The 20971-nt window shown below is 32.4% G+C and overlaps 1 protein-coding gene across 6 annotated transcripts in view; it reads left to right on the top strand.

The window, feature by feature from the left end:
- LOC106071212 (proteasome activator complex subunit 4-like) overlaps window positions 1–20319 on the top strand; it is a 79741-nt gene extending 59422 nt beyond the window's left edge. For 2 of the 6 annotated variants that reach the window (XM_056025013.1, XM_056025012.1), the window contains 14 exons: window positions 298–539; window positions 1998–2184; window positions 3587–3751; window positions 3984–4088; window positions 7782–7873; window positions 8973–9104; window positions 10023–10162; window positions 11075–11146; window positions 13623–13699; window positions 14227–14355; window positions 14984–15136; window positions 15745–15819; window positions 17248–17457; window positions 17883–20317. In XM_056025013.1, the coding sequence (XP_055880988.1) occupies window positions 298–539; window positions 1998–2184; window positions 3587–3751; window positions 3984–4088; window positions 7782–7873; window positions 8973–9104; window positions 10023–10162; window positions 11075–11146; window positions 13623–13699; window positions 14227–14355; window positions 14984–15136; window positions 15745–15819; window positions 17248–17457; window positions 17883–18017 (1914 nt within the window). In that variant the 3' untranslated portion in view covers window positions 18018–20317. Of the gene's footprint in view, window positions 1–297; window positions 540–1997; window positions 2185–3586; window positions 3752–3983; window positions 4089–7781; window positions 7874–8972; window positions 9105–10022; window positions 10163–11074; window positions 11147–13622; window positions 13700–13843; window positions 14157–14226; window positions 14356–14983; window positions 15137–15744; window positions 15820–17247; window positions 17458–17882 lie in introns of those variants that run through there. The other 4 variants (XM_056025014.1, XM_056025015.1, XM_056025016.1 and 1 more) reach the window with 4 other exon arrangements.
- The last annotated feature ends 652 nt before the right edge of the window (window positions 20320–20971 follow it).

Here is a 20971-nt window from a genome sequence, read left to right as displayed (position 1 = left end):
GTCTTCTTGTAAAGAATGCTGTACACTCATCCCTTCCTTTGCCTTCTTTTCCCTGGTATTGTTCCCTACAAAAAAGTCTTTGCTAGCCCTGAGGATCTCATATGACCACACATTTCTAGCTTGCAGTTTTTGAGTGGCCAGAAGGTCAGCAAATTGAATTGTGATCCTATTTTGGATCCTTTTTTGTGATCCAGTCTTTGAATGTGAAGCCCAGAATCAATTTGCAACAAACTTTTTATTATGTTATGCCTTAACAAATACTACTGTGCTCTCTCTCTCTCTCCCTCTCTCTCTCAGCTGTCTTGTAGTGCACTGAACACTGTCATGGAGCTACACAAGAAGAAGGCCAAGAAAATTTTGGTTAACATTGAACACACTGCAGGCGTTGGTCCAATAAATTACAGCAAACTACTCCCAGGTGACAGACCTGACAATGCTTGGCTACAATTTGATCCAAAGAAGTTTTTATCCAATGAAGAAGACTGGAACAGGACTGTATTTATAGAGAAAGCACATTGGGGATACTATACCTGGCCCAAGTACTATTCATTTTTGCTTTTAGCTCTATACATAATTTGTTCAAATTTCCAAAAATATTGTAAAAACTGCTTGACCTAAGGTCTGGGTCATGATGACTTACTGTAGCTCAACTGAGACTTTCAACTTTGTCTTTAGTGGAATCTTGGAACTTTAGATTTTAGAATTTCCCTGAGAATGTTTTATATCCTCAACCGTTTCAGAAGAGCAAGTTTCTCTTGCAGTCCTTGAGGTAGATAAAATGACCTCATTTGTTTCTGAGGTTGACAGTTAAAAAAGGTGTCATGTAGCAAGTACAACAACTGTCTTTACTTTCTTTAATTAATCTCAGGTACATATTACAGTTATATGGATTCAGGGAGTGGGGTGTTCCTAAAAATTCCAAACTTCAAAATCACTATAAATCTTCACAGGAATTTGATCTTATGATCATTCAATTTAGAATTCAGGTGCAATAGTACTCAGCTACCATAGGGTTTAGTACAATTTTACAGGTAAAAAAATGTTTTTTTTTTAATTTAATTTTGTTTCTTTGGAAAATAAGTTTCAAACATTTTGTGCTGTTTTAGAACTAGTTGACTTTTGTTCATTTCTTCCTTTAAAGACTTGGATGTTTGATCTCATTCCTTGCCGTCAAGAATATTAGATGATAGATTTTGACTTTGCCTATCTACAAATAAATGCATGCAAGAAATGACAGAGAGCCTAGATAGAGAGGCACCCAAAATTGGCCTCCACATAAACTTGGATAAGACTTAAATTGTGCGAGTGGGATATAAGGCAAAGGGTGCCATTGTCAGATTTTGCGAATCAGAGCTTGAAGTGTTGGACAAATTTACATAACCTTGGCAGCATCATAATAAAAAATGGGGATGCCTACCATGATGTAGCATGCTTAATAGGAAAGGCAGGGAGCATTTTTCAAAGACCTTGACCTATTTGACAAGCTAAGCCAATGGACTTGAGACAAAAATACACCTTGACACAATTGTCATCCCAACGAAAAGACTAAATGTGGCTCAACAAAAATTTCTATCATGGATTCAGTTATAAAGATCAGGTCTCAAACAAGGAAATCCTATGCCAAACTAGGAGTCGAACACTTATTGAGGTTGTGACTGAGACCCCATGAGGTTTGCTGGACATATTCTCCGACAAAATGAACCATACTTACCAAGAGTTGTGATAAAATTTAGGCCGATAAGAGGAAAGCGCAAACAGGGACCTCCTCATATACTTGGCACCACACTTTCATGGAGGACCTCAAAGCAGTGGACACAAGTTGGGAAGAGGCTTCAGACATTGCCAATGACAGATCTTTGTGGAGACAACTTGCCGCTCAATGTGCCAAATGGCAGCGGGGGAATCTTAGTCTAAGTAAGTAAAAGAGTTTTATCTCATTCGTAACAACAAAAAGTTAACACCTTCATTAACATTTTGTGTATGTGACTAAATAACAGAGAACTATGGACCTTTGCTCCTTATCATGAACAGCCAAAGTATTGTAGAGAAAGGCATGAGATCCCAGCGGCTGAACAACCAATTTATGATTGCTTTATGAATGAGGAATATGTGGAGAAACTGTTCAACTTTCTTGCACTAGAGGAAGAGAAATCTTTCCTTGCATCTGTAATGTATTTTTCTAAGGTCTGTAAATTCATTATCTACTAGTACTTTGTCTTTGTCTTTGCCGAATATATAAAATTAAATTGGTAAAATAAAATAAAAATTATTAAATTTTTTTTTTAAGAAGTCCATTGACCCATTATAATGATATGAGATTCGGAAATATAACAAAAGTAATTCTAACTATCTATTTACATTCTTTTCTTTGTTTAATTCTCTTACAAGATTGCTTCATGTTCATTGACTTATCACCCATTGCTAAATGATGGACTTCAGTCAACTTAGACAAATTTGTGCCTGTTTCCATGAGGCCCAGAAACAACTTTTTATTTTTTTAAATTACATAATCATGATTCAAAATCTGACAACAATAATATAAAAAAAAAGATTAAAATTATTCCTGATCTTTTTAAGGGATAAGATCTCCATAAACTCTGTTTTTACAAAGCTTATATCAACTCAGTCTGTCTGTCTGTCTGTCTGGTAAAAAGTTTGAACATGTTTTTTTTTGTCCCATTTCCCATTTTCAGTTATAGTTAACACTTCACATAATTATTCATTGAACCTGACAAAGTATGAATCAAAAAAATAACTAATCAAAATAAGGGGAATAAATGCTACTTAATGAGATATGTGAATGTATAGATGGATTTAACTCTTTCTCTCCGTAATTATTTTACCATGTTTTGAAGGAATTCTTTATTTTGCTAATTACTAGTTCACTACCCTGTTATGATTAAGCTTCAATAGCTTTGTTGTTTGTTATCAGAAAATGTTTTATTTGGTATAGAATTAAAGGGAAATGCATGCTCTTTTTATATAACACAAAGTCAAGTTTAAAAAATTAAACATTGATTTAATGTAAGGAGGTCAAATCAACGATGGTATCGTCAATTAGGAGAGAAAGAGTTAATCACCTTATTACATTTTGCCAAATTTTTTCTCCCACTTCCCATTCTCAGATCAAGTTGAAATTTTGCATAATTATTCAAAGTCAGTACACGAATCAATCCAAAAATTAAACAATTAGTTAATCATTTAGTACTAAAAAATTAATTTTATTTTATTTAGCAGAAAGGGAGATAAACCCTGTTAATTTTCAGATAAATGGCAGTAATTAGCTGTTCTTTCCCTTAGATAAGCTTTTTTTTTTTTTTTAAATATTCTATTTTCTATTGCTTGTTTGCTCATCGGCTTTCAATAACTAGTCCTGTTGCCCAAGTCACTCTAAGTAATGATAGTCCTACTGAAAATCCTAAGATCTGCAATCATTCAGAAGGTGAATGACAAAAATGAACTAGATATCTCTTTTATTCTACTACATATCCTTTATGTATCAGAAGACTTCATAATTTAATGGTTTATGTTATAAAAGTCATTTACTTTTGACAAATAGTTTGAACCATGTTCTATCTATTTCAAGAGATTGTTCCACAATTTTGAAGACAGTTTTTTGCCCCAGTTTCAAGTTCACATAGAGAAGTTGATGAAAGATACCAGTCATGATAGACAGGTCTGGAGTCACAGGCGTGTTACTGAAGTTTTGTCAGGCATCATCTTAGGATCAAAACTCTGGCCTTATTCAAAGGTTTGAATATCTTCGCTTTAAAAAAGTCTTTAAATTAGCTAAAAATCAAAAGGTTTTTTTATGCCTGTAAACAATCTTTAATTTAAATAAATTATTAAGATATAATTTTGTTTTACAAATATTGCTAAACCAAGTCTTAGATAGAATTATTTATCAGTGAGAAATTTAAGAATGCTTTGAAGCATTGAAATATAAGTGTAACTGACAAGTGATTTTAATTTTTTTTTTTCAGGTGGAAAATCTCTGGCTTTGGATTACACCATTACTTGAACATGCTTTGAACAATATCACAGTGGAGACAGACTCAAGCTGGACATACTTCTTTTTTTATATTTGTGTAAGAAAATTTTTTGTGTTTCCATTTTTAGCGGCCCCGAAAGGGGAAAAGACGCTATTAGTTTTGTGCGAAATGTCTGTCCATCCGTCCCGTTTAGATCTCGTAAACTAGAAAAGATATTGAAAATCTGACATCACAATATTTTAGACCATTTGAAGTTCTGATGCAACGGCTACTTTTTTTTTTTGGAAAGCGATAAAATTTAATTTTTTAAATCAGTTATGCAAGCAGTTTTTTAAAGAGAAAAAGCTAATTAGTATGCATTATAAGTTAAACCTAAGTTAAAACGAATAGTAATCTTGTAAATGTCATTTTCGTGAACAATTTTTTATTGCGGAAATGGGTTTTTTTTTTTGAGCATTTGAATAAGAGATTCAGCCTTTTCAAAACAATTACATCTCTTATAAGATTTCAGTTAGGCCAGGAGAGGCGCGGTAGCTGAGCGGTAAAACGCTTGGCTTCCGAACCGGGGGTCCCGGGTTTGAATCCTGGAGAAGACTGGGATTTTCAACTTCGGAATCCTTAGGCGCCTCTGAGTCCACCCAGCTCCAATGGGTACCTGATATTAGTTGGGGAAAAGTAAAGGCGGTTGGTCGTTGTGCTGGCTACATGACACCCCCATTAACCGTAGGCCACAAAAACAGATGAACTTTACATCATCTGCCCTATAGACCACAAGGTCTGAAAGGGAACTAGTTAGGCAAGGTTCACATCTAACTTTGCATTCACTTGCACCTATCCTTTGATCTGCTGTACCGTTGGGGCACTACACAAGATCTGTCAACCTTCTTTCTCCATTCATTTTCTCATTTGTCTTTGATATAATTTCATTTGGATGTTCTTTCTGAAAATATTGAAGCCTGCCTGGGTGGACCACTTCGGGGGCCGATTTTGAGTTTGTGTTTCCACACAAACTGTCTTTGTAATCTTGTTTTTATGATAACTCCTATTTGGAACTTTATCACTCATCTTTTGATTCATCATGTCCAAAGGTAGAAGCTTCCTCTTGAATCCAGTAAAGTTCATGCTTGTGTGATCAAAGACTTACAAGGTTTAAATAAATGTCATAAAAGAGCAAGTATATAGAATAAAAAGAGAAACCTCTACTAAAATTTATCAAGCAACCTAGATTTGACAGCCAAATGATTAACCTATAACCAAGTCATACTACTTTCCTTTTTTTTAAAGTTTTGGCTGAAATTATTTATGTAATTTTTGAAAGTTTAATATGGATCTTACTGGACATCACTGCCTGGTATGGCAATCTGAGCATTAAAAATAAAAATAAACTTTATAGAATCTTAAATGCTGCTGGTAAAATCATTGGCAAAAAACAAACCCCATTTGGACAGCTGTTTGAGATAAACATCTATAACAAAGCTAACAGGATCCTAGAAATAAAGAATCACCCTTGGTGTCAGGATTTTGTGATTTTACCATCACAAAAGAGATACAAGACACCGATAGCAAAGACAAACAGACACAAACACTCTTGTTCCCCTGGCAATCAAATCATTAAATAGGAACAAACTGATATAAACTTTGTCACATGTAAATTATGAGTGAGTCTGGTGTGAATGTACATTTTGTTTTCTTATAGTAATAGTGTTTTTGCTTGGTGTAATGCACAAATTGTAAGACAAATTTCCATACGGACAATAAAGATTATTATTATTATTATTATAATGTTTTTTCTTTATAAATTCAACTGAAAGAGTTCTCACAAAATGGTGATACATTCACCTGCTATGGGTTATAACAAGTTATTAGAACTATAATTTTTCATTCACCATTAAGGCCTATTGTAAAATAAACAAGAACAAATGTAAAATACTTTAAAAACAAAGCTTGTGCAAGGAATTACTTCCATATCTCTCAATAAATCTAAATTTATCTCCCTTCTTTCTATGTTAAACAAAATTAATTGTGCAAAGTTTCAACTTGGGAAGTTGGAGAAATAAAGTGTACAAGATTTGTACCAGACAGACAGACAGAATGAGTTGATATGAGCTTTATAAAAAAGATGGATAGATTCTAGAATCACACTGGGTGAAAACCTATTGAATTAATCTTGTTGATCTTTTGGAAAAACAAAAAATTATTTTTTAGAAGATGAACCATGTCACTTAATTTAAAAATTATTTTTTTTAGATTATAAGTATAAATTTTGTTTTTGTTTTATAACTACAATGTAGGTACATCAGATTTTTTTGTTCTTGAAAAAAAAGGTGACCTTCTCTTATCAGCACATTGGACACATCCCTTCCCCTCCTGTTTAAGAGATGCTGCTTTTTGTAAACTTTATTTTTAAAAACATGGTTGACCACTTTACATATCTGAGAAGCACAGAATCAAATCATATCACTTTTTAAGGGAAGTTGATAACCATCTGGCTAGGAGCAATAGTGCTTCTTGATGTTTGTTGTTTGTTTGTAAAATGTTTTACATGTTTCGAATGTTCCTTCAGAGTTGAAGATAATGTACTTCCTAGTCCAAACCTAGAAGTCCCTGCAGTATCCAACATTGAGGAATATTCTATTCTACACTTTGAATTTGAAGTAGCATCAGCAGTGAAAAAGGGAAAGTCAGCTAGAAAATTATATCAGAAGAACAAGCTGGTTTTAGACAACAGAACAAATCCTAAATTTCAGGATACTGTGTGAGAAATACCTACAACACCAACAGAACCTTTTCAATGTCTTTGTTGACTTCAAGAAGCTTTCAACAGAGTATGGGCATGGGCACTCTGGGTGACAATGGAAAAGTACAATGTAAATAAACAAAATAATAACAGTTATCCTGAATCTATAAGCAGGCCACTGGTGTGGTGTACTTCAACAACAACATTGGGACTGTTTTAAAACCACAGTTGGAGTGAGACAAGGCTGACTCCTTTCACCAACTCTTTTCAATATCTTCCTTGAAAGGATAATGGAAGATGAGGGCATTGAAGTTTATGTAAGCATTGGAGGAAGACATAGATAGTCTGGCAAGGACAGAAGAAGAATTAGCTGACTTAGTGATTCACATAGACAAGACTTCCCCAGCATAAGTTATGCCAATCAATGCTGAATAAACATAAATTATGACCAATGGCCAACAGGGCTTTAAAAGGGACATCAGCATTAGTGGGGGGAAAAAAGTAGTTTTAAATACCTCGGAGCTATTGTCTCAGATGAAGGAACCAAACCTGAACTACTGGCCAGAATTGCACAGTCCACAGCAACGCTTGAAAAATTCCACACAAATGAAGAGATTACAAACAGGATTAATATGCTGATTGGACCCATGATGACCTGCTAACCACTGTCAACAAACGCAAACTTAAACTCTATGACCACATCACAAGATCCTCAGGGCTCTCAAAGACCTTCCTTCATGGAACAGTACCAGAAAAAGAAGAAGAGGCAGACGAGAAAGTGATGGGAAGACATAAAAAAATGTACAGGCCTGTCATTGAATGAAATTCTATCCAAGGCAAAAGACAGATCTTGTGCGATGCCAACCAACAATTCAACAGACTAAGGGATATCCGATAGGTGGCATTGAAAGTCACTGCCAAATTAGAACTAGGTACATTTTAACAAGCACATGAAGGCCCATACTTTATGTGTTGAATGCAAATATTTTCTGAGTATGCAATTCTCTATTATGAGTACTTTGCGATTCCAAGATGTTCCTTGTCTGTTACAGAATAACAGAGCTCCTCAAAGACTTCAATGGCTGTACAGATTGCTGCTAAAGAATCCAGTGAATGGAGATGGGGGAGCTTTTGGGGATTCTTCGTAAGGAAAACACATTTTTATTTATCTGTTATCTCTACCCTGATATACTCTTAACCAAAAGATTAGGAAGAATATGTAAAAAAGTGTTATGGCATAATGCAAAAACAAAAAAAAAATCTTTTGCAAATGTTTTTTTCTTTTTTTTGAGGATTTGACTAAGAGATTGACCCTTTACAAAACAATCAGATCAATTAGATATTCATAATAAGACATCAGTTAGGCCACGTTCACATCTAACTTCACATTCATTTTTACTCATCCTTTGGTTTGTTGGACCGCTGGGGCACCACACAAGATCTGTCAACCTTCTTTCTCCTTTTTCTCTGTCATTTGTCTTTGATCGAATTTAATTCTTATGTAATTTCTGAAAATATTGAAACCTGCCTTTTTACCTGCTTGGGTGGACCACTTCAGGGGCCGATTTTGTGTTTCCACACAAACTGTCTTTGTAACCATGTTAATTTCAGGATCTGAGTCTGCCCAGCTCTAATGGGCACCTGATATTAGTTGGGGAAAAGTAAAGGTGGGTGGTTGTTGTGCTGGCCACATGACACCCTCGTTAACCGTAGGCCACAGAAACAGATGACTTTTACATCATCTGCCCTATAGACCACAAGATCTGAAAGGGGAACTTTACTTTTTAAATGGCTATAAGTACATCTACATTTTTTGCTCCAGTAAAACTTATTTTTTTATTTCACATCTTGATTTTACTGAAAGAAATAAAAGGAATTTAACAAACTGGCAATAAACTTCACAGTGCAAAGTTCACACCTTAGCTCTGAATACACTAGCGAAGCATCACATAGGATTGCAAACTGTTAAAGAATCACACTGTTGGGAAATTTTAGACTAACATTTGCCACAAATTATATAGGCTACTATAATCTTTTACATATTTGGAGTGGAAAAGATGATGCTTCAATTAGTATGTAAATTTGTTAGGTTTTATAAAATACATGCTTTAGATATTTTACAGTAAATATAATTTTATGTTCCTATAATTTTCTAAGAAGACAATTTTTAAAACTTCTGATCCAATGACTAGTTATAAAGTTTCTCCAGTTTTTTTTTCTTGTCAATCTGTTTGTCTTTCCAGGAGAGTAGACATGCTTCATGAATCCATTTCTCCACAACACTGGAAGATACCAGCATACTTGCATGAAATAGTTAACTGTTTACATCCCTACCTGTCTCACACCTCCGTCATAGTCAGGAATAGCATAGCATCGTAAGTGAACAAACAAAATTATTATATGATGCTCACATTGTGTTTAACATGATACTTTTTTTAAAAATTACTCCTGTATATCCGAGAGAAGGTTTTCGTGCTACCCCTTGACAGGTAGAAAAGTGGTTGATGCCTGACATCAAGCATTTGAAGATATAAATTTTCATATTACAGAACCATCTTGTCACATGGATAGTGAAAGATGTTTAGCATGATTGGCAATATTTTACGAAAATATTATTTCCATGGGATGATGTTCAAAGAAAGCTACACATTTTGGTCAAGCTAATTTCTGGTTACAGTCTGGAATATTTTGTCAATCTTTGGTTAGTTTTACATTAAGCTCTTATTTTCAAAAGGAAAAACTTGCTTTTAAAGCATTGGTTGAAAAAAAAATTGTATTAGAAGATATGTTCTAAATTTGAGGTGATAATTTTATAAAATAATAGTTACAAAATAGTTCTGATAAAACTGCTTCCAAAAGGAAGTAAATATTTTAATTTGTCATTTTTAAAAGAATAAGAGAGAAAGTACAATTCAGCTAAGATTTAAATGCAGATTAATTTCTATTAAACAAATTCTGTTGAATTCGAAAAATTGTCTTTGCTTACAATCAATTAAAAAATAACTTGTTTTTAAATTTTCCGCTTTTAATAAAGTAATAAAGATGCAAATTTTACAACATTATTACCATGAGAACTATTAATGCTAACTCAGCAAAATATAGAATACAAAGGGGAATAGAAAAAGGGTGGGGGAAGAATAGGGGTGTGTCTTATTCTCTTTAGCACCTTACACAATAATGTTTGGAATATTGTTTTACAGACTCATGCAAGAAAGCATGTGTTTAACTTACACAAGGAATAAATAGATGAATTAGATAATGTTTTATAATGTATTGTCTTCTTTGAACTGTAGACTGTTAAGGTCATGTCAAAGGTATGATTACAAAGTGCACATGGATAGCCAAACTCTCTCACCTAAACGTACTGACTTTATTTTGTCAGTTTTGCCTGAACTGGAAAAACTGAGAGATTATGTTGCTTCACATAGTGGAGGTAAAGTAGCCAGAATACTTCAAGTTTGAGTTCAACCTTCCGCATTTGTGAAATAAAGTGAATTAGACAAAAAAAAAGCATTTCAATGCTTGTGAACCATAAAAACTAATGGAAGTAAAACCATTTGTAAATAGAGACTAAGTTACTAAGGTTTTTTAGTTCCCTACAAATTAGTATCTTTTGTTGATTTGAATGGATTGTAATTGATTTCTTCTGTGTTCCTTAGTATGTTTAGTTGATTTGAATGCTGTATAATTTTATTTACTGGTAAATCATAAGAAATACATTGTATAATTCTGTAACATTAAAGAATTGTTGAGCATAGATATCTCTTTGAGTCTTTAACATTTTGTGGCAGTATTTGAAGTTGACTTTGTATTTAACATTTTCCATCACCCTGCATTTCCCCTTGTTCCAATGTCCATACCATCCCTATACTATTGTTTCAGTCCTTGACAATGTTAGGTGTTTGAAAATCTAATCAATATCCCAATGGATGCATCATGGATACATTCTAAATCTCAAATCAACATAAATAACTGAATTAACAAATGGAGGTGCAGAAAAGGATCTTTAAATTAGTCACTATTGAAATCCTTAATATAATGATTTACTCAATGTTTAATATTAATTTTAATAGTTAATTAATATTATGAGTTTTTCACTATTGAAATCCTTATTATAATGATTTGGCGATGTTTACATTTTTGATGCTGAATTCATCAATATTGAAATCCTTGATATAATATATTAGTCATCATTAACATCCTGATATAATGAATTATTCAATATTAAAAAACCTTGATACTTATATAGTAACAATTTTTAAGAACTATCCTTAGAATAATTTTTGTTTTAAAGTATGTTTAACATAAAGATTACTGTTTCCAAAGAAATATTTACTTCTCATAGATTGCTCTGAGTCATCCATTGAACCAGATGAAAAAAATGAAAAAGATTCTGCTGTTAGATTTTGTAAAACAGGTAAACAAAATAATTAAATCTTTCATTTAGTGCAGAAACTTGGTTCTAAGCATGCAACATTATGTTATCAAAGATCATGAAACTATTGATTAGGTCATGGTTCTATAAGCATGCAACATTATGTTATCAAAGATCATGAAACTATTGATTAGGTCATGGTTCTATAAGCATGCAACATCATGTTATCAAAGATCATGAAACTATTGATTAGGTCATGGTTCTATAAGCATGCAACATTATGTTATCAAAGATCATGAAACTATTGATTAGGTCATGGTTCTATAAGCATGCAACATTATGTTCTCAAAGATCATGAAACTATTGATTAGGTCATGGTTCTATAAGCATGCAACATCATGTTATAAAAGATCATGAAAATATTGATTAGGTCATGGTTCTATAAGCATGCAATATTATGTTATCAAAGATCATGAAACTATTGATTAGGTCATGGTTCTATAAGCATGCAACATTATGTTATCAAAGATCATGAAACTATTGATTAGGTCATGGTTCTATAAGCATGCAACATTATGTTCTCAAAGATCATGAAACTATTGATTAGGTCATGGTTCTATAAGCATGCAACATCATGTTATAAAAGATCATGAAAATATTGATTAGGTCATGGTTCTTTATTAATTGATCAGTGAAATTTTATAGTGCAGTGAAAATTTATAAAATATGTTAACCAGAAAACAAATAAGCAAAAAGTTTCATCTACACTTTTCAGAAATCTTGGGAGTCTTCAGTTCTTTTGGCAACTCTCTTATTTTTGTCTTTGACTACTCAATTTTGTTTCTGACATAATCACTGGGCATCTCCTTAATATTAAACATTACTTTTCTTTCTGTGAAAGTAATATTACAAGACATCATCAGTGTGCTGTGAAAGTAATATTACAAGACTTCATCAGTGTGCTGTGAAAGTAATATTACAAGGAATCATCAGTGTGCTGTGAAAGTAATATTACAAAGAAATCATCAGTGTGCTGTGAAAGTAATATTACAAGGCATCATCAGTGTGCTGTGAAAGTAATATTACATGGAATCATCAGTGTGCTGTGAAAGTAATATTACAAGGAATCATCAGTGTGCTGTGAAAGTAATATTACAAGGAATCATCAGTGTGCTGTGAAAGTAATATTACAAGACATCATCAGTGTGCTGTGAAAGTAATATTACAAGACATCATCAGTGTGCTGTGAAAGTAATATTACAAGACATCATCAGTGTGCTGTGAAAGTAATATTACATGGAATCATCAGTGTGCTGTGAAAGTAATATTACAAGATATCATCAGTGTGCTGTGAAAGTAATATTACAAGACATCATCAGTGTGCTGTGAAAGTAATATTACAAGGAATCATCAGTGTGCTGTGAAAGTAATATTACATGGAATCATCAGTGTGCTGTGAAAGTAATATTACAAGGAATCATCAGTGTGCTGTGAAAGTAATATTACATGGAATCATCAGTGTGCTGTGAAAGTAATATTACAAGACATCATCAGTGTGCTGTGAAAGTAATATTACATGAAATCATCAGTGTGCTGTGAAAGTAATATTATAAGACATCATCAGTGTGCTGTGAAAGTAATATTACAAGACATCATCAGTGTGCTGTGAAAGTAATATTACAAGGAATCATCAGTGTGCTGTGAAAGTAATATTACAAGGAATCATCAGTGTGCTGTGAAAGTAATATTACAAGACATCATCAGTGTGCTATGAAAGTAATATTACAAGACATCATCAGTGTGCTGCCTTAATGACAGGATGTATCATATTCTGGACTTAAAGGATTTAATGATCAGTTTTTACATTGTTTTATTTTTTAACACCTTAGCTGAAAGCCTAGTGTTTGTTTATATTTGTGAACTCATGTGAAATTGTGTACTGATTATCTTCTGTGTCTTGACCTTTACTATGGTGTCTTGACTTTAACTATGTTTGTAGTTATTTTCATCATTCAGTGTAATAAAGCTTTAGATGTTAACACTGTCTGTGTTATATTTAAGTACGACAATTGTCATATGGTATGAATAGTTCAAATAATTATACAGATTCTAAAACATTTCTTGAAGGATTTCTCTCAAAAGTTATTTCATTTTTGGGAAAGTACAAAGCAACTAATACATGTTAGAATACACAACCATTGCACTGGAAAGATGACTAATACATAATTTTTAGCTGCTTGGTCATGCTCTGCAGGCTGTTATGATGATTCTGAGTTCAATCCTTGCCCCCTTCCACCCATCCTCTGTCCTCCTGGAGCTTTGGGCTAGGACATAGTTTTATTTGTAAATTGAAGAACATCAGAAAGTTATAGAACAAAGAATCATGTCTTTATTTGATATATTCAAACTTGGACATTTCTTAATTGTTTCTTTACTTATGACCAATCCTACAATTTATTTTGTTGATATAAATTTACATCTATTCATATTTTTTTTTCCAATCACATTTTTCCTGCAGTGATAGAGTGGGTGAGAGAAATACTAACTGAATCTTTTAGTCCATGCCTCAAAGAAATATTTCAACTCTTACTTGTAGTAAGTAGATTACTTTAATTGTAGGTCTTTTACCATTATAATTGATTAGATGTGTAGGTCTTTTTCAGCTTTTCTGTTTATGAAAGAAAGATGGTTACAAGAATCCATTCTAAAAGTTTCTTCTTTGTGTTTATCTAACATGAGGAAAAGTAAATGTCCTGCAGCAAAGGTTCAAAGTGAGGTCAAAGCAAAGTTCTTCCTCATTAATGTGACAAACATTTATCTGATAAACCCCACATATTATGTTTACAATTTCCTACCCTATAAAGAGCTAACTATAATCTCCAAACTAAGAATAGTACACACTTATCAATTTTCACCTTAACAGAATAAACCCCGAACACTTGTTTGTTTATATTTTTGAAGACTGCAAAAGATCCACAGCAAAAAAGATGGCTAGAAGAAGAAAAAGAATGATTGACTCCACTATATTCACAAATCCCCTACAAAAATAATTTTAAAAATTGATATCAATGATATAAAAGAAATAAAGCTGAAACACTACATTGTTGCAAAAATGTTGTTAGATCCAGAAAATCCAAATAGAAGTCAATGATGAAGACCTGAAACATGATTTTGAATTAGGCATCAAGGATCTTTCAAAGATCTTACTTCCTAAGGAATATTTCAATGTTGCCTTGGCTGCTATTAAAGAGGTGAGTGAGATATAAAACCTCCTTTATATATTTGGTATATTTGTGTCATTGCTAGTTGCCAGTTTCTGTTTTACTGAATACAAATGATGGAAGGAATAGCAGAGAGGGTAATTAGAGATCTCAGTAGTTAGTGCATAGGAAGCTACAGTTTATGGTTAGATCAGAGAGGGTGCTGTGGCTAGAGGGAAATGTAGCTTTGTTTTGGGCTTGTTTTACTTTGGCATCATTTTTCTATTTCTGTTTATGTAGCAGTGTGGGGTAAATATTTTTTTTTTTGTTTTTTACAAAAGAAATAACATAATTATATAGAAAAAAAACAACCTTTTTAACAAATATAAATATAGAACTGATGAAACAATCTTTATTTACTTGGGAAAAAGTCACAAATAAAAAGAATCATTGTAAATGGATGTAAGAGTCAATAGTTAGTGGAAGACAAAGAGTCTCAACATAAACTATGTGGTCAGCATGTGGTATTTGTGGGATGGGTCAGTTTCTCATCCTTTTTTTTGTTTGTATTAGTAGATCAATGATTAAGTGATTAGTTTATATTAGTATGCTAACCCTGCTATTTAATTGTATGTGTAAACGTATTTGCATTCTGTTACCAGTATTTTAAATGTTTCAGGTGGCAGGTTTAAAGTCTTGGCATGCCAGAGCTAATATACTGAACTACATGCAGCCAATGGTGTTTGGTAATTTCTTCCTGCTCCAAGGAGATCACTATAAAAAGACAATTCAAGCCATGCTCTTACAATTACTAAGTGATGAACAGCTCGAGGTTTGTTGTGTGCAGCAATTTATAAACAAAGGACTTAGTGGGACAGTTTTTTTTTTATAGTAGATAAATAAGTTCAGCACAATTTGATGCTTTCAATGTTTTCTCGATAGGTCTTAGTGCTGCTAGCTTTAGTAATTAAGGTCTCACTAAGTGTAAATCTTGTAATTTCATTGATATTATTTTCTCATGTTGTTGGGATAAGGTTAGATAATTAGGTAACACATTTACTAGTAAAAAAAAATGGATCCTAAATTGTTTAACATTTTAAATATCACTTTAAATATTTTTACTAGAAGAACTAAATAGTATAGTACATAAATGACTGTACAAACGATACACCATTTCACTATTAAAGAGATAATTTTGACTTTACATTAAGACATGCAAAGGTGAAATTAAATTTTACTATGTAAGTGATAGCATGATTATTGTTGAATAAAAATGGCAAATTGTTTGGTGTCAATGTGCAACTTGTTAGCTTACAACATTAGAATTAAACATTCTGGGAAGTGCAAGGTAGAAGGGTACAAATGGCTTGCATACTATTTTTATAATTCAATATCTAAGGATCAAGAAACTAGAAATGATGTTTAAATGTCTTATAACAGGTAAGAGAAAAGGCAGCAGTCACTTTGAGTGGATTTATTCACTGTAACTATTTAGAACTGAACAAAGATATGCTGGTGAGTAGAGAAACTGTTTGTGGGTTGTTTTTTTTTCTGTTTATAGTGCAATGGGTTTCTTTATTCACCGGTAATAAATTTCTGAATTTCACACCTAGCCTGTAAATAATATATATGTCCATGTGATTCACCTGCTATTTCTTTTGCATTTTTACTTTCTTCAATGTGACACCATGCCAAGAAAGATTGTTATTATCATGTACTATATGACTATTAGACATTGGTTTTATGTGTCCTTGCTATCCTTTTTGGCTCAAACATTCTTGCTTTAATTGTGGTTCAGCAGAGTTTTCTCTCAACATGCTTATTATTAAATTACTCTATACAGTTGTTTCCCTTTTAGAAGTCCTTACTATAGATATTTTGTTTCCTTGTCCAATGCTTACATCTAAATAGTCATTACTTCCAAAGGGTTTTGTTCCAATAAAAAATACTTTGAAAGATTATGTTTCTAGCTGTAGTCAAGCAGCTTTGCACATAGAGGAACTTTTTTTTATACATAATGCTCCAATGATCAGAAAATAACTGAGTTCTTTGAAGAACCAATGGAATTAATGCACTTTTATTGTTACATTTTACAAGCATCTCCAAGATTGCTTAAGATTTTTATGAGCTTTTCCTCTAAATATAAAAAAAAAAAGTAAATTTCTCCTTTCAGACCCTGTGATCTATAGAGCAGACGGTGTAAATGTCATCTGTTTCTGTGGCCCATGGCTAACGAGGGTGTCATGTGGCCAGCACAATGACTAACCACCTTTACTTTTCCCCAACTAATGTCAGAGCTAGTTGTCCAAATGATGTGCTCCATGGGGCTTTACCACTCAGCCACCACGCCTTCATCCTCTAAATATAAGAGAATACAAATGAAATGATGATTTCAACTTCACAGACTTTTTTGTTTTAGTTTAATGTTTAATATTGAGCTTGAACAGAAAATATCTGTTTACTGTCTACATTCTATAAACTTCACTTTTCTTTTTTTCATAACTTTCCTGTTCCTTTCTTTTTCTCTCTCATACTTGTTTTCTTTCTTTAGGCAATACCTCTATTATGTTAATCTCTTGCGTACAACACTCTTTTTTTTTTTTTAACCTGTTCACCTCCGAGCCCTATTGGTCTCAAAGCTTTGTTTTTTGTTTGTTTCTCTCTCTGCATATCTATTTTTTCCTACCTTCCTAAGCACTTTATTTATCACTGCCTCCATCATCAGAGTTTTCTATCTTCAGCATTTTTTGTATGGCACTCCCTTTATCCATAAACTTCTGTCTCACTCCTTCCTTCCATGTCTTTCTTTCACTCTCTTTTCTCCTTATAACAATACTAATAATGATGTTTGCACCAGATTTCAGTCTTGATTGTTGAGCATTTTCAAATTTGTCAGTAGTTTCATAAAAAATTATGCAACTCATGCTTTGAACTTTTTTTCAGGAATATTTTGAAAAGCTGAGGATCCTAAAAGTGACTATGACCAATGGCAGTAGTATAAAACCAGTCCCCCTACAAGGGCTAGTCAAGAAACATGCTGGTATACTGGGGCTCAGTGCTTGTGTCCAGGCTTACCCCTATGATGTACCTGACTTTATTCCTCAAGTGCTAGCCAACTTGAGTGTTCATGTGAATGATCCTCAGCCCATTGGGGTAATTAGACTTGCAGCTGTGCTGGTGGTGCCATGCATTGCCAGTGTTTTTGTTTCTTAAGAATTGTATGTTCAAATAATAATGTCAAGATTAAAAGGAACTTTTTCATTTAAGCAATGATAAAATATGAGCCTTAGACATACCTTTTTATATGCATAATTTCTAATAGACAGGTGAGAAGGCTTAAACTAATAGTTATAAAATAAATATCAGGCTACTTACAGGGTTGTATTTGAAAAAATAAAGTCCCTTTTTTTTAACATAATTTTAAAACTTTAAAATATTTTACAGAATATTATAGCAATAGTTTTTTTTTAAAGTATATTCACACTGAATGTATAATAATAAATTGCAATCATCTTCTTAGACACTGTTAATGCCACAGTTCACTGGTATTTTAGAATTGTCTTTGTTTTTCTCATCAGATGACTGTAACCAAGACACTGTCCAACTTTCGACGCACCCATCATGACAACTGGCATCAGCACAAGATGATGTTCACAAATGACCAGCTGGAGATGATTACTGATATACTCATTTCACACAACAACTATGCATGATTTGTCATGTAATGCGTAGGAAGTGTGCTATTAATACCATATACAAATGTTGAAACCAAAAATATTAGCAGCATGAGGATCAGTTTTGTGTTTACATTTTTAATTCTAATTTTGTTATTAAATATCCGAGATACTGTATAGTTTCATTACTTAATGGAGATTAGGTCAACCACAAAAATTTCTAGATAATTATACCATGTCTTTTATGATTAATTTTAACATTTGTAATTTCAAATTACATATTTTATTGTGTTTTTCCCAAATTTATCATGTTATTTTTTAGGAGATTCATTTAATTTGAAAGCCTATTATTTTTATATCGCTCTCTTTTAAAATTTTTTTATATTGTGGTGACTTTTTTTGATGGCCTTAATCAGAAAAAAAGAGCTTAATTGTTCTTCAGGCCATAGGTTTATAAAAGAATCTCTTTAACTAAATGAAAGGCCAATTTAAACATAATTTTTAATGGAATAAATGATAGTGGTCAATGTTGTTTTTTTATTTGAATTCTGAGTGAGATATATCTACTATATTTTGAACATGCATTTTGATAAACCTTGATAATTAATGTCAATATAAATATATTGTACTGGTTAAGATTGCAAATATGTTTGAGTTTACAAATGGAATATTAGATTGACTTGTTAGCAATTTGTTACTAGTATGGTCCAATAAAAATTAAATTCAGAATAAAATAAATGGCAAGAAAATGATGGTTATTCCCTTTTTTTAAACGTTTTAATAACATTGTCTTCAACAAATTCACTCCTATTGGAATTAAATGCTGTGTTTTTGGTGAAGTACTAATTCAGCAGTTTTGAAGACTTGCGTATGATAAGAGTTCTTCCTTAGATTCACTTGGTTAAATTCTTATATTTCTTTGGTGAAAGTGAATTAGGATTTCATTTTTTATGTTTAAAATGAAAGTACCAGTACCACAGTGTAGAAACATAAAAATTTATTGTTTTTAAGGGATTTTTTTCTGTTTTAATTTAAGGCAATCAAAGTAGGCCTATATATTGTTGTAAAATAGAATTATTGTTGAATTAAAAATTTGTAGGTATAATAATTTGTATTGCAATATTTTTTACAACATTATTTCTCTTTGCATTAACATCTGTATAGACTACCCATGGACATTATTTCTCTTTGCATTAACATCTGTATAGACTACCCATGGACATTATTTCTCTTTGCATTAACATCTGTATAGACTACCCATGGACATTATTTCTCTTTGCATTAACATCTGTATAGACTACCCATGGACTCACACAGTAAGATGCAATTAGAAGTTACCGGTACCAGCATTTTTTTTTCATGTCTTGTTCTGAAATAGAAGATAAGTTTAGCTTATCTTTTTTTTTAAACTGAAAACCAGCTGTGTAAAGTTCTTTTTAGAAAAAAAATAACAAAAAAAAGTGCTGATACAGAGAAATGTGTAAGGCCACCCTCGATATGTTTCAGTCTATAGATTGTTCTATTTATTAAATGTTTCTTTAGTATTTTTTTATTACAGTTTTTAAAATATTTTTTTAAAATTTTCTTTTCTTTTAAAGGAGTTGGGTGACTTCTAAATACTATTTGGTTAAAACTATAAATAGAAGTGAATGGGTTAAACATTTTTTGTGTGTTAAATATTGTTTTTCTTTAAATTAATATGGTATTTGAGGTTCATGAAATTTCATTTTATAGTGAGAGACTATGGACATAGCCAGATGAATACTCTCAATAATAAAGTATATGCTTCACATAGTAAAAGTAAGAATTGACAATGCAAACACCAAACTTTTATGTACCTACTTCTGAAAGACAAAAAACTAGAATAAAATATCCTGACTAATGGTGTAACAAGTTTTAAAATGCCTGTTCTAGTCCTGACAATTTAAATTCACATTAACTATGGTTTAGTGATGTAGATAGTTTGATGGGATACTTTACTAATCAGTAAATTACATCTATGTTACTATTGGGTAATATTACAAACAAGTGAGGACAAAAGCATAGATTCTTAGTACTAACAATATACACAAATTCAATGATGCTGTTCTTTACAAAGCTTATATCAACTCGCCCTGTCTGTTAAAAAAATTTGTAGACATTATTTCTCCCATTTTCTCAAATCAAGTTTAAACTTTGCATTATTATTCATTGGTGTAGAATCAATAAAAACATTAACCAATTATTTAATTAATTAATGGTAATTAATTATTTTCTTTGATACCAACAAGAGAAATTAATCCTTCAGTTATCACAGATTCCCTGATCAAGTTGAAACTTTAGACAATTATTAACTGTACCTAAAAAAACATGAATCATGTTTAAAAAATCAACCAATAAGTCAATTTATTAGTGGTAATTAATTATTTTGTTTGATATCAAATACAAGGAAATGACTTCTACATTCAAATATGGTTGTAAGTGCAGAGTTCTTCCCCTTAAATGAGCTTTTTTTAATAAAAGTATCTTTATATATAATTCTCTTCTTCCCTAATCAGGTCAGACGAGAAGTAAATGGGAAGATCACTCTCTTATTTCTGCGGATAGTCACCCCACGAAAAAAAACAAGATGGGGGGGGGGGGAGGGAGAACATGTTTTCACAGCTCGCTACAGATGGCTGCGCGCTGGACTGTCAAACCCTGCCCGCTCCCATCCCATGCAGGAGGTTTGGACTAGGAAGTAAACTATCGTCAACTCTGAAGGAACATCCGAAACATGTAAAACATTTTACAAACACTAAATAGCAGGGCTGGACTTAAGCATTGTGGTGCCCTATTCGAAACGGATTTCGCGGGGCCAAGTTTGGGTAGGGAAGTGGACAATAAGTAAAATTTAAGAGTTTGTATTAGAAAATAAATTCGTCTATGCATTTTATTCATTCTTTACTATGTACAGAATTACTTTACGAGCCTTGCGTGTAGCAAAGTCATACAGTATATCATAAAAATTCTGT

Source organism: Biomphalaria glabrata, chromosome 3 (genome assembly GCF_947242115.1).
Source record: "Biomphalaria glabrata chromosome 3, xgBioGlab47.1, whole genome shotgun sequence".
In the NCBI taxonomy this organism is placed as follows: Eukaryota; Metazoa; Mollusca; class Gastropoda; family Planorbidae; genus Biomphalaria; species Biomphalaria glabrata.
Note: the sequence above shows the minus strand (reverse complement) of the source record. Positions and strands in the feature narration are given on the sequence as shown.